Source organism: Oryzias latipes, chromosome 13 (assembly GCF_053564925.1).
Source record: "Oryzias latipes strain Hd-rR chromosome 13, Olatipes_Hd-rR_3.1".
In the NCBI taxonomy this organism is placed as follows: Eukaryota; Metazoa; Chordata; class Actinopteri; order Beloniformes; family Adrianichthyidae; genus Oryzias; species Oryzias latipes.
In genome coordinates, this window is record NC_136249.1 from 28,313,273 (window position 1) to 28,326,912 (window position 13,640).

Here is a 13,640-nt window from a genome sequence, read left to right on the forward strand (position 1 = left end):
GGTTTGTTAGTAATTTATTAATAGATAATGAGTTCTAAAGGAATTTCTAAGAAAAAACCTAGTCAAAATAACACATTATTACATAAAAGACAACAATATGTATTTTGTTGCACAGCAGTTTCGGTACATGTCTTGATTACTTAGGCAAAATATTTATCAAATGGAAACAAAAAATATCACCTGGTATAATAACAGTGAAAAACAAATGTAACGTCTTATTTTGTTCTCTGCTCCAACGCAAGCAGTTTTAATAAAAGCTCTGTTACTTTAAACATTTCGGGTGGTCAAATAATAATAATTTAGCTCTCAGTATGGAGGATTTATTTATTTATTTTGGTTTTACGATACAACACAAAGGACAAACTACTATGCAGGACAAGAAGAGTTATACTATTTCAATGGGCAGAGGATACAGAGTATTTTGCATGTCACAGTAGGATGGAAAAGTGAGGAGGGGAAATAGAAATAGAATCAGCTGATTTACATTGACTGCATAAGTGTTGCGTATCAGCGAAAACCTGCTTTCCTCCGCTACAGAATCCGCTGGAATTACGCTGATTGCATAAACAGTTAAAGAGATTCTTCATAAGTTTGCAGTTTTAATTCAAAATCTAAAAACCTGTGTCGTTTATGCAGAATGGCAGTAGTTCATCAGAAATTTGCCTCCAAGTTGTCAGTATGGAGCAAGCCCTATCCCCTTTCCCCTCACCCATAGTTGAGAGCTCTCTGCTCAACCTGACATTACTGGTGAAACATAATTGCAGAGCAATATCAGAGCTATCCAGCCATATAGTTTTGAGCCAGATGCCAACTCGGACAAGGAAAATGAAGACGTTCATGGATCAAGTCGCCTACAAGTGGCCTAATCAGCATATTTTTTACGTCATAACTACAATCTTTTTCAAATGGCAAATTTTGTCTCCTCCTGTTTCACAACAATATGAACAAAGAAGTACTCAGAAATGCAATTTGATATCCTCCATTATCAGAAAAATGTCAAAAAATAATAATTTAGCTCTCAGTATGAAGGATTTTCTTTTTTATTTAGGTTTTACGTTGCAACACAAAGGACAAACTATTATGCAGGATAAGAAGAGTTATACTATTTAAATGGGCAGAGGATACAGATTATTTTGCATGTCACAGTAGGACGGATAAGTGAGGAGGGGAAATAGAGAGGCAGCAGGATGTCAGAACTCTTTTGGTACTAAACTGTTTCACTGATCCCTGAATAACAAGAGAGTGACCCATAATTTAGATATAAAATGTTACAAAGATTATATGGTGTCCCATTATATAGTTGATTAGAATAGGCATTTAACTACTATGACGTTTATGGGGACTTACATTATTTTGGTTAAACGCTAGAAACCTCAGATGAATATTTGATCAGTTTTTGTATTTTTTGGGCCCATTTGGCACTTCACTTAAATTAAAGGCATGAGGATGCTCCGTTTCCTGAGTGTCAGAGTTTACTTTCTCCAAGGTCTCTTTGTTTGCTGTCTCGGCACTCAGAAGGTCTTGGTTATGCCCAGCAGATTTCTGCCCATCCCCTTCTGATGGAGAAAATGTTTCATAAAATTCAGGAGAAAGGAATTTGTCCGATCTCAGAAGGGATCCTGTCTTCGAAGCTTCAGGTGATAATGTGTCGTGAGAATCTTCTGTGCTAACCACAACAACTGGACTATTAATTGAGTTTTCAGGGTAAACAGTGCTGGAAATGTTGGAGTCTTTCCTCTCCAGGTTGTTGTTGGCGGTATTCACTGGTGCCTTTTTCTGAGACTTGTCAAAAGAAGATCTGGGGTAATATTTGAATGAGTTTCCAGGGTAAGCCAATGTTGAACCCACAACTGGACTTGGAACTGCGCTGTGAGGTTTACCCTTCATCATTCCCAGAACTTCATATCGGAAGCTGGATATATCTTGCTTCAGTTCCTGTGACGATTGAAAAACAAGGAATAAAGACTCACTCCCATCATCTATTGAGCTATTTGAATGCTTTTTAACACCTGAGATGTCACCGGCGACACCTAAATAACAAACACACTTAGTTATACTGCAACTCTACGATTGACGCGCGATCAACGTGAATCAACTGATTCTGACGTGGAGACATAACGGCTTTGCAGATTGACTTTGTGGCATTAGTAAAGTCACTTTTCCCCACGACAGAATCAGCTGATTCACATTTATTGCGTAAGTGTTTCGTGTTATCGAAAACTTGCTTCCCTCCGCTACAGAATCCGCTGGAATTACGCTGATTGCATAAACAGTTGAAGAGATTCTTCATAAGTTTGCAGTTTTAAGTCAAAATCTAAAAACCTGTGTCGTTTTTTAAGACACCATTTATGCAGAACGGCAGTGGTTCATCAGAAATTTGCCTCCAAGTTGTCGGTATGGAGCATGCCCGATCCCCTTTCCCCTCACCCATAATTGAGAGCTCTCTGCTCAACCTGACATTACTGGTGAAACAAAATTGCTGAGAAATATCAGAGCTATCCAGCCATATAGTTTTGAGCCGGATGCCAACTCAGACAAGGAAAATGAAGACGTTCATGGATCAAGTGGCCTAATCAGCATATTTTTTACGTCATAACTACAATCTTTTTCAAATGGCATGTTTTGTCTCCTCCTGATTCACAACAATTTGAACAAAGAAGTACTCAGAAATGCAATTTGATATCCTCCATTATCAGAAAAATTCATGTTAAAAACACCAAAAACACATTTTTTTAGAGTTTATCTTTAAACAGCAGCAGTGATTACATGCAACAATGGTACTAATTGTAAACATTGTTACCTTAAAATTTTCCTCTGTCAACCCTTCCTCTGTTTTGGCATCTCTGATCATCGCCGCCACATATCGTTTCACAAGATTCTTTAAGACCTCCTAAAGAAAAAGAAACATTTATTGTTATAAATATACCATTTGTAACAAACAAAATGACAAAAGAGTGCAGCATAGTGCTTTATGGAGAACTAACCTGGTACTCGTGGTTTAATCTGACATTATTGGCTGCACGAGTCTGCAATTAAAAAAACAGAATGGGATCAATTTAAAAGACCTTATGTTACATATTAACATGAGTCAAATTGGAAGAACAGGCAGTCCCATTCATCTGTTGTTATGAAATTGATCATAGCATTTTAATCTAATAGATCAGCACTGAGAAGAAGTAAATGTTGAGCAGATAAGACTGGAAATATCTTACCCCCAAAGTCTCAAAGGTTTGACGGATTCTTTTAGCTGGCTTTCTACAAAAACGTTTCCTTATCCATCCAAACAGATAACAAACGGATTTCGGGCTGGGTATGATGTTGAATGGAGGGGGTAAGGTCCCCCCTTCTTCAAAATAGCTCATCCACAATTTTGTTCTTGCAAATTTCCACTCCATATCAGCGTGATCCTGAAAGAAAGAACAAGCAATTCATAAAAGTGTCTGGAAAGGAAAAAAATATATAAAAATTTGCAGTGAGAAATCGCAGGGAAAAATCATGCACATCCCTCACAGCAATGTGTTGGTAGGAGTTGTTCATCATTGCAATTAGCATATTTAGAAGCACCACCAAGGAGATGATGTTATACGTCCCAAACATGGTAGTGCCCACAAACTCTGTGAATTCATGAGGTGGCTTTACATTGGTCACATAGAGGGAAACCAAACCAAACACAGACCAAAATAAGGACTGCACTGTTTCAAACAGCCTGAAAACCAACCAAACAAGATTTATGAGAATCAGAAATATTGATGAGCACTTCAAACATGTGAAATGTTGAGCTGCATTCACACCGAACACAATTCGTACATCAAATTTGGTTTTTGAAAGCATCTCCTTTGACGCATGTCATAGTCGCTGCCTGACGCTTGTCCACAACTGTGTTCATGAACTCGACGCTCCATAACGAGTGTGGGAGGAGCTACCACCCAAACATGGAAGCATTGACTGAGTGTTTACTGAGCTCCACTAAGAGCATCAGTAAACACGTCTGGGTTCAGTCAGAGATTCTCTTGGTACGGCGAGGTTCACCATCTACTGCAGCAGCTGCGTCTCAATCACTGCCGCTTTCAGCGGTACTTCAGTCTCTCTGCGACCCAGTTTAATGACTTGCTGCATTTGCTGCATAAGTCCAAGGAGGAAAGAAGATAAAATAAGAATACAATTAGACAATCTTTTAATTGCTGTCTTTATGGAGAAAAGTAGAACAATACTATGAAGTTCAGGAAGAGAAAAAACAAATTCTCCTTCCATGTTGATTTTGGACTCAGCAGCACATCATGGGCCAAATCTAAATCCTTTGATTGGTCAGCGTGACAAATCTTTTTTGCCAAAGTTCGGTGCCCGATGCCCGATACACGCAGCAGCCAAAGCTATCAACCTGCTGCAGGATCTTCGATCGCCCGTGAAGTGCGAATGACGTTCGGTGGTAATCCAGCTTTAACGTTACAATGATCTTAAATATTTTGACTTACGTGGAAAATGCATTGTTTTGCTGCAGGCAGCGGATGCCATAACAGCTTTTTTCTTCTGTTGCATAGTAAAAGTAGAGCTGGTTTAGACCATTGGCAAAGGCCAGCAGCACTAAACAATAAATAAAGAGGAACTTGAGGATATCCAGGAGCATGCGACCCAGGGAAATCTGTAAAGGACCCAAGTGGGAGTTGGCAGTAAACAGAGAGATGAGGCGCAAAGAGCTAAAGATGTTGGCGATCGCAAACAATGACTCTGCCAACAAGGTGGGGTGCCAGACTTCCCAATCGTCCCTGGATACATGGGTTCCATTAGAATTGCATTGCTGAAAAAAAACAAAACAATGACATTAAAGTCAGTTTTATTTGAACTTTAACCTTTTTCTACTACAAACAAAAGCACATTTTAAAAGAATAGAAAAAAAACTTTCTAAATTGTAACAAAAAGTTACTTTTTTATGTTGTGATTTATTTGTTTTGACATGAAATAAAATAAAAAGACTGTGTCAGTAACGAATACTTTATTGAAACAAAATGAGCCTATTATAAAGAAAATAAGCTATGTGATGTGGTGGGTTATATAATGTTATTTTAGTTTGAACATGAGAAACTCTTAGGTTAAGATCTTTCGACTTAATTAATCCTATGAATGGCATAGCTGCTCTCATATTCAGATTTTTTTTTTAAATGAAGGCGTTTCTGTGCCTTAATTGCTGCTATTGTTAATAGAATTGTTTAATTTGGAGGGACGAAAGATCAGTTGTCAGTTTAAGACCTGTAGACACAATTTCTTGTGTGTATATTTAGTAAAACCAAAGTGTCTGTTATACCTTACAAACCGAATCTTGGGGAGAGTGAATCAGTGCTTCTCTGCAGCATACTTTTGCATATGTTTACATTTAAAGTGCCAAACAAAGGTGTTACTAAATTTAACACGGTTAATTTAATTTTACTACAATTTAAAATAACGATTTTTCTGAATTTTTTTTCATTTTTTGTTGTTGTTTTGTAATACACACATCATATATCCAACCAGAACAAAACAGCGACCCAAAAATGGAGGCTTGAATTGAATCATGGGACAAGATTTTTGTGTTTTGAATAATGTTTGAAATCAAATTTTTGTAGTAGTTCTTAACATAACTTTATCATCATACCCCCCCCCAACCCCCCACCCTGAATGACTTAGTTTAAATATTCAGATTCCCTGATTTAAAAAAAAGACTGTGGTTACGTCTAGCACAGGGGACGGCAGCCTGGGGCTCCAAAGCCGCATGCGGCTCTATCGTCTCTGCGCTCCGGCTCTCTGTGGTTATGTAAAATAACTGCTATGTTCCAAGATTGTCGTGGCGCCTTTAACAGCGTCGGGATGTGCAACTGGGCAGTAACGCGTGGCGGGGCGTGTCTGCGACTGTGAATCCAGACCAGAGTCTGTTATGGGATGGAAAGTTCTTCTATACAGACAGTACAGGTTGAATGAATCATGCAGAACCTCTGTCTGTCGACCAGCTGTTTTATTTGTGTGAGCAGGTCTGGACCAAGAGCAGGTCGGAACCAGGCGAGCTGCTCGGCTCCCCTGTGCTGACGATTATGGTCAGCAAGCAGTAAACAGGAAAGGTTTGAATTTGAGTGTGCATGCGTGTGTGATTGTGGCCCTGTGACAGACTGGAAACCTGTCCCGCGAGTGGCCAGGATAGTCCGGCATCCCCGTGACCCCGAAAGGGAACAGATTAGAAGATGAATGGTAAAAGAAAAAACTAACTGGCCAAGTATTAGGCTTGAAGAAAAGTCTAAATGTACATATTTTCTAAGTAAAGTTCTATATGACTATCGACCTGCGTCCCAGCCACAACTCCCGCCAGTGTTTAATCCCAACAACGTTCTGCCCCAGGTAGGACGACGCTGAAGAATTTTGAGAAAATTGAAGTTCCTGAAGAAAGCAGTGCGTTTAATGGCATCTGGGCAGATTGGTTTGCTTTCAATGACTGTACCAGTATGATTAATATGGAATGTGGAATTAGCAAAAAAAAAAGTCTCAAATGTAGCGAGACATCTCAGAATAAACATGCAACTTTTGCCCAAAAACATCCTGATCCAGACGAGAAAAACAGTTGTTTGTTTGTTTGTTGACAATAATCTATTGGAGAAGTGAATTAACTCTCGGGAAATAGTTCTAATCGGACACAATTAAATGACAGAGGATGCAAAAAAAAAAAACAGCTTTCAAAACGAGTGAAATGTACCATTCACTGGGAACACCAGGTTTTCCAAAGGGTGTTGGGGGCTCCCTGTGTTTTCATTTCTGTGGGAAACTGATCCAAATGGCTCTTTGAGAGGTAAAGGTTGCTGACCCCTGGTCTATGCAGTGTCAGCAAGTGTTAGTTTTAATTTATAACCAATATATGGGCAAGAAATGCACTTTTTTGCTGTGAAGAGCAGATTTCTTTAAGCTAATTAACCATAGCAACTTTGAAAAACAAAAACTAATCTAAGATAACAATCTTTTATTATCTTAATTTTCTGTATCAGTTTGAAAAAACAACAAGAGCAGAATTAGACTAATATCCAAAAGCATTCACAGAACTAGAAAGTGCCAGAAAAAAATGTTTTTTTCTTGAGGTATGACAGTAAGATCTGCCAATACTGGATCAAATGGGGGCAGAGGAAACTAGAAAAAACAAAACTTTTGTTCGATTATACATTATATTTCATCAGTAATACTGTTGTTACACTTGACAGGAGAAGACAGTGGTAAAACATCAGAAACATTAAGCTCGGACAAAATGGACACAAATGTTTTGGGCAACAATTTGACAAAGACTACCCTTGATTTCCACACGATTTTGAAGAGAAAAACCAAAGTAAAGACACATGCAGTGATTCTTTTTGTGCTGTTTTGTCCCTTTCTGGGTCATGGGGCTGCTGGAGCCTATCCTGGCCACTTGTGAGCGAATGCAGGGGGCACCCTGGACAGGTTGCCAGTCTGCCGCAGGGTCACATTTCACACACCCATTCACATTCATATCCACACCTAGGGACAATTTAGCTTGACCAATTAACCTATGAAGCATGTTTTTGGACAGTGGGAGGAAGCCGGAGTCCCCTGAGAAAACCCACGCATGCACAGAGAGAACATGCAAACTCCACACAGAAAGGTCCCCCAGTGATGTTCTTTTTCAGTCCAGTTGCTATGATTCAACTTAAAGACATCCAAATGATTTATAAAATATGAACCAACATACAATACCTTCATCTTTACATATGCAACGATCTTCAGAGCGATGGTGGCGAGATACAAGGAGTTCATAATGAAGTCCATTATATTCCACCAGTCATCTGCGTAGTCCTCTAAACCATTATCCCACATTTGTTTGATTTCAGTCCAAATAAAACCTTAAAGACAACGTCACGTTTATGAAGCCATGTCTTCACATCAGTGTTTCTAGGTATACCTGATATAAGAAATGCTACAAAATGTGACTGTTACCTATTATCCAGGGCAGGATCATCCACTCCACTGTGGTGGGTGGTGGACCTTGAACATCGTGTGACAGAGAATTTGGACCTGTGGAGTCAATATGCTGAGAGGCCAAGAAGAGTAGCAACAGAAAGGTCAGGTAGGATGCCGTGTGACAGATGAACTTGACGAAGGGTTTACGGATTAAGAGCCCGTATCGGCTCTTAGGAAAGATTAAGTAGAAGATGGATAACAGTGGAAAGAGAAGGCCAATAAAGAAACAGGTGATGAGTTTTCCTGCCCAATGACGCCTCCTCCAGCCTGGAAATTTATCATACCACCGAGACGCCAGCAGCTGTTGGCAGTTGGGTTGAGCAACAAACTGGAAAGAAGAACGAAAGTTTGGAAAATATTATTATATTAAAAAATAAAAGAGAATAAGTGTGAGAAATATTGGGTTCCGACACCAGTAGAAGAATAAATAACTTGTTTTTACATTTTGGAAAAATAAAATGCAAAAACAAATAAAATCAATAATATATTTTGAATATATTAAGGTAATGCATGTTAATTTAATAAAAAAAATTCATAAACAGTACAAAACTCATATAAATCTCTATTTTTCAATTATAAATGTTCAGTTACGACTTAAGACTTAGCAGAATTAGAAATAGAAAATAAAATGTCCATCGTTTTAGTTAATGCTTTAATATGCTTTAAATAAAAATAAATAAAACTAATTCCTTCACCGCTGGCAGTTTTTGAAATGAAAAAACAACATTTTTCTTTTTTTTCAATATTTGTTACTTTTTGTAATACTTAAACAGTTGTTTACTCCTCCAATTAGATGAGAGGCAGTAGTGACCACTAACTTTAAATATGTTTGGGACCCCCAGGTTTAAATTAAGATGCGCAATACATCAGTTCAATACATACACATTTTAGCGTGTGAATCATCACAAACCCCTCTGAAAACAACTGTTTTTTCTCTTGCCTTGTAATGAAAAGGATGAAGAGGATGAAAGCATGTATAAGTTACCTTTTCAGTTCAAACTCATTCGAATTTCAGTCTGATCTTCCTTAAATGAACAAAAGGCTACTATATTTTCTGAGATTCAGCTCACATTAATATTCGGAGTCAGCAGAACAGGATTTACTTGTCTGTTTTTTCTATATTTCATATCCTGTAACTGAATGGGAACACAGGGGACTTACAAAAGTAGATGAATAGGGAATACACAAACATCACAAGATTCATAATGACAAAATCTGTCAAGAGCTGTCAAAATAAAAGCGTATGACTAAATCTTGGTCTTTTGGGTTTTTAACCAAGTTGTTTTTTTAAATTTGTCTGATTTTTTATTTTTCTACAGAAAAAACAAGATCTCTGACAAAGAAAATAATACTGGGAGTTTTTTTGTTTTGTTTTTTACCAAGACTCCAAAATCAAACAAACAGTAATTTAGCTCATGACAGTCTAAATTCAACAAGTGTGACGGCACTACCAGGCTGAGTGACGGTTCAGCTCTGCTGCGCTGAAACTATTTATTCCTCGACTTAGAAGTGCAAACAAAATATTGTTCAACATGTAAATGAAGGAAATGGCAACAAAATAAAAATTAAAAAAAACATGCAAATGCACTAAATTGTGTGATAAAACAAACGCCAGTGGAACTATTTGTTGTTACTAATTTCTTTATTTATTTATGTTTTAGCAAAATGCCAAAATCAAAACAGCTTTCTAAGCAAACATGACTGGATAATAACTATTAGGGGATGCAATATAATCTGAATTCAGTGAGTTTCCACAATGGTTTTAAAATTAGGTCTAAACATAATTGTAATTTTGGTATTAAATGTGATAAATTTAGTCAATTTACCTTCAGTGACAACAAAAGGACAAACACTTTACAGATTTTTGACAAAATAAATGGTTTCCCTTCTAATTAAAATATTATGAGTTGGCATTTCAGGGAAATGGACATTGCTTCTTCCATCATTATCCACTATTATCCAGTCGTCATGGGACTGTGTAAGAGGTCTACTGTAATGCATTTTTAAGAGTCCGTCTGGCTATTACATGTTGTTGTGGGATCCCAAAGGATGTCTCCACCCATCCTAGCCCATTTACAGCTCAATTTGGTGCTTTTCTTGTCATGCTGTCCCTTTTGTTCTGGAAAACTCAGTTGTTCTTGCACCTGTTTAATTGTAAAACCCTGATTATGTAGGTTGACTTATAAGACGTAACCTGTTTTGGGTTTTTTTGCTTGTTTTTTTTTTTTTTAAATCAATTTCAATGTTGCAGCTACAACAAAGAAGGAGTTTACCTCTTTCTGACAATACTTGATGGCCAGCTTCAGCCGCGCCAGGTCATTGGTGCTCTCATCCAGGATGGGGTTTATGTCATCACGGTAGTTTAGGATTATTTCCAGCTCCTTGGAACTTCGAGTCTGATCCAAAAGATCCTTTGCAAATTGTTTACAAGTGTGGGAGAGCTCTTCGTACTCTGACTTGAACTCATTCTCCACTCTGCTGAGCTCCTTAAGCTCCCAGCTCAGTTGAAAAGCTGTGAGGAAAGGATCCTCGCTGGAGAGGGCGATGAGAGACGGACTAGCGAGGGCCTTGTAGATGTTAAGGCGAGAGCGTGAGTAGCGCAGGCAGTCGACGTCTGTGCTGGACATACACTCCACACAGCTGCAACGCACGGCATGTGGCTGAGGTATAGAAACGCCGCGTTGCAGAAGGAGCTTGATCACCTCATAGTTGTTGGTGTGGGCTGCGAGGATGATGGGAGTGATGTCTGGGGTGAAGTCTGAAAACTGTTTGTCCAGAAGAATTCCAGGGACCTTTCCAGTAATCAAACAGAGGAGAAAATAATGTATAAACTTTCATTTGGTAAATTTCCCACCATCCAAGGAAAATACTAAATCTCTTACAGAAACGGGGGGGAGTGTGATGTCAACATTTGGGAATTAATTAAGCTAGTTAATAATACGAATAATGGATTCAAATATTTGAAAGTTGTTCAAATGGGCCATGAAAGGTCATTACAGAGCTAAGGATTTAAACGTACCATCTATCTTATGGCAACGGCTCTATCTGAGGCCCATTTTGAACTGAAAGGTAAAATAAAAGCATTATTTTGATAAAGAGTCTCCCCCTTTCCCCTGTACATTTGTTTTTGACAAACCATAGAGTCAAAAACTGTTTCCAAAACCAGACTAAGTGTGCTTAAAGCCCCACTCCGATAATCTTTCCCAGTGGTCTTTTAATCATGATTATACCGTTTTTAGCCAAAATAAAAAAAAAAAAAAACTGTGTCGTTTTCTAGATTACAGTTTCTGCAGAGCGGCAGGAGTTCATCAGAAATTCGCCTCAGATTTGTGGGCGTGACTGTTGACACAGAGCAAGCTCGCCCTACCTCCCTGACATCCATTTTACTCTCTTTCGCTAGCTTCCAGACCCTCACAACCCCTAACATTATCGAAAAAAGATCAATTTTGGAGCTGTCCAGCTGTTCAGTTCTGAGCCAGATGCCAACATAGAAAAGGAAATGATCAACGTACATGGATCTATTTGTCTAAAAGTGGATGCATCAGAATGGAGCAGAGGCTTGCCGTAGCAGCTTCTACATCACACCTACAAGCTTTTTGCAACGGCATTTTTCGTTTGCTCCTGATTCACAACAATTTGAATAAAGAAATACTGAGAAAAGCAGTTTGGAGCTCAATTTTTTTTAAATATGTCCTCCATAAGGAAAATGTCACAAGAAAATGTTAAAAAAACAATTTTCATCAGAGTGGGTCTTATATATATATATATATATATATATATATATATATATATAAGACCCACTCTATATATATATATATATATAAGACCCACTGGACTTGAGTTGTTTCTTACTGGAATGAATTGGGACTGACTTCATTGTGTAAAAAAACACCCTGGCTTTGACTTGCTGAACTGATCAGGCTCCACTCATTGCTGTTTTGAAACTAGCTTTAAACAGGAAGCCAAAGTGGCGTCCCTTTGGAACTGGACGAATGTGTCTAATTGAATCTTTCCTCAGACTCCGACTTCTTGTCTAACAGCAAGCAAACAACTAATGGCTTTCGGTCCAGCAAGCCTCAGGAAATCTCACTGGTTGGAAACAACAACACCCATTGCTTTTTCCTGTCTTCACAGAAAATACCATAGTTTACAAGAAAACCAAGCTGGGCCGGTTTTAAAGTGCAGGAGATTCAAACCGTGGCTGTGTTACTGATTATCCCTTCATCTCTATCCCATTTGGACTCTAAAATCTCCAAGAGCTTCTGCTAAAGCCAAGAGACATAGCATTGCCTTAAATGGCTTCTATGATGTCCTGCATGTATCTGCTGCATTTTCAGAGCTGTTGCAAAATAAAAAATAAAAAGATGAATTCCTCTGTTTTACTGAGTTTTGTTCTACTACTCAACATTTAAAATGGGACTTTTGTTTATTATTCTCTACCTGTTTTTCCCCACGTGGTTTCTTGTGGTTGAGCAGCAGCTCCACAGCTCCCACTACTTCTTTCCGGATGGCGTGCAACAGGGCATCCCCCACGTGGACGTTGTAGCTGAGCAGCAGCTCGATGATCTCCAGGTTCTCGTTCTCGATGGCAATGAGGAGGGCTGTGCGTCCCAGAGAGTCTATGCAGTTTATGTTGATCCTGAAGTAGATCTCAGCCTCCTCCAAGGCTTGCTTCACGCTGCCGTAGTCTCCCTTTTCCACAGCCCCCAGGTAGGCTTTCTCCATGGGGGAGAGCTCAGCCTCCGCTCGCACAATGCGCAGGGGGATGCGGTCCCTGTACGCGCTGCTTTCCGTCTTTTTATAATAAAGCTGTGACATTTTGATTTTAGTGTCTCAACTGCTGGAAAAGAAAAGAACAAAACGAAACGTGCAGCTTTGGGTAAAAAGGATCAAATGAGAACAATTTGATTCTTAATGAAAGCTGTAAAATGGGGGGAAGGGGGGAAGTATTGGCTGCACCTCAAGGAATAGGCAGCATTATTTCAACATATAGTACTCAAAGGAAAGCGAAATGATGTGCAAACTCCGCCATAAAAAAAAGAGAAAAAACTTCACCGTCCACCGGTTAATCACTTGGATGAAACGCTCCACCCTGCGCGCCGCAGTTGCGTAAATCCTCTTTTGTATCCCTAAAAATCAATCCAAGATACTCTTTTGCGCGTCATAACATTTTTAATAAACTTTAGCAAACGCTCAAGTTAACAATACTAACACTAACTGGTGTTTTCTTTCCCCTCTGGCTGGCTATAGGCGCGCGTTCTGTGAGATCTCTGTGCGCACAATGACATCCGCTGGCTGCTCTGGCTCCAAATTGAGGAAACTGATACCAACGCCCCTTAGGGCACTTTCTTTGCGGCTGCATCCCACTGATGAGAAAATGAGGATGTCAAGTGTTTGTTTATTTATATGTATTTATTTATTTATTTATTATTGCGTTGAAATAAGACAAAATTAGCTGTTTATGAGGACGCGTTTATGTAAACCTCTTATTTTAAAGTTAAATTGAACTGTGCACTGAGTGTCCAAGTAAAACGATACAAAATAACTCAAGAATTCCATTTTGAAATATTGTTTCAGGGTTTAATCGTCCCACTAAAGTCAAATGTATTTGTTGTCAGGTCTTCTATTTATTAATTTGCTTTCGACAAATCACTGATAAA

At 38.8% G+C, this 13,640-nt stretch overlaps 1 protein-coding gene across 1 annotated transcript; it reads right to left on the reverse strand.

Moving 5' to 3' along the window:
- Positions 1–308: 308 nt before the first annotated feature.
- On the reverse strand, positions 309–13,282 carry trpc4b (transient receptor potential cation channel, subfamily C, member 4b). The gene is made up of 10 exons (XM_004075538.5): positions 12,421–13,282; positions 10,254–10,772; positions 7,957–8,308; positions 7,717–7,862; positions 4,473–4,795; positions 3,511–3,706; positions 3,213–3,407; positions 2,985–3,026; positions 2,801–2,890; positions 309–1,935 (listed from the first exon to the last, which is right to left on the reverse strand). The coding sequence occupies exons 1-10, from the start codon at positions 12,796–12,798 to the stop codon at positions 1,390–1,392; spliced, it is 2,787 nt and encodes a 928-aa protein (XP_004075586.1). The 5' UTR covers positions 12,799–13,282; the 3' UTR covers positions 309–1,389.
- Positions 13,283–13,640: the final 358 nt, after the last annotated feature.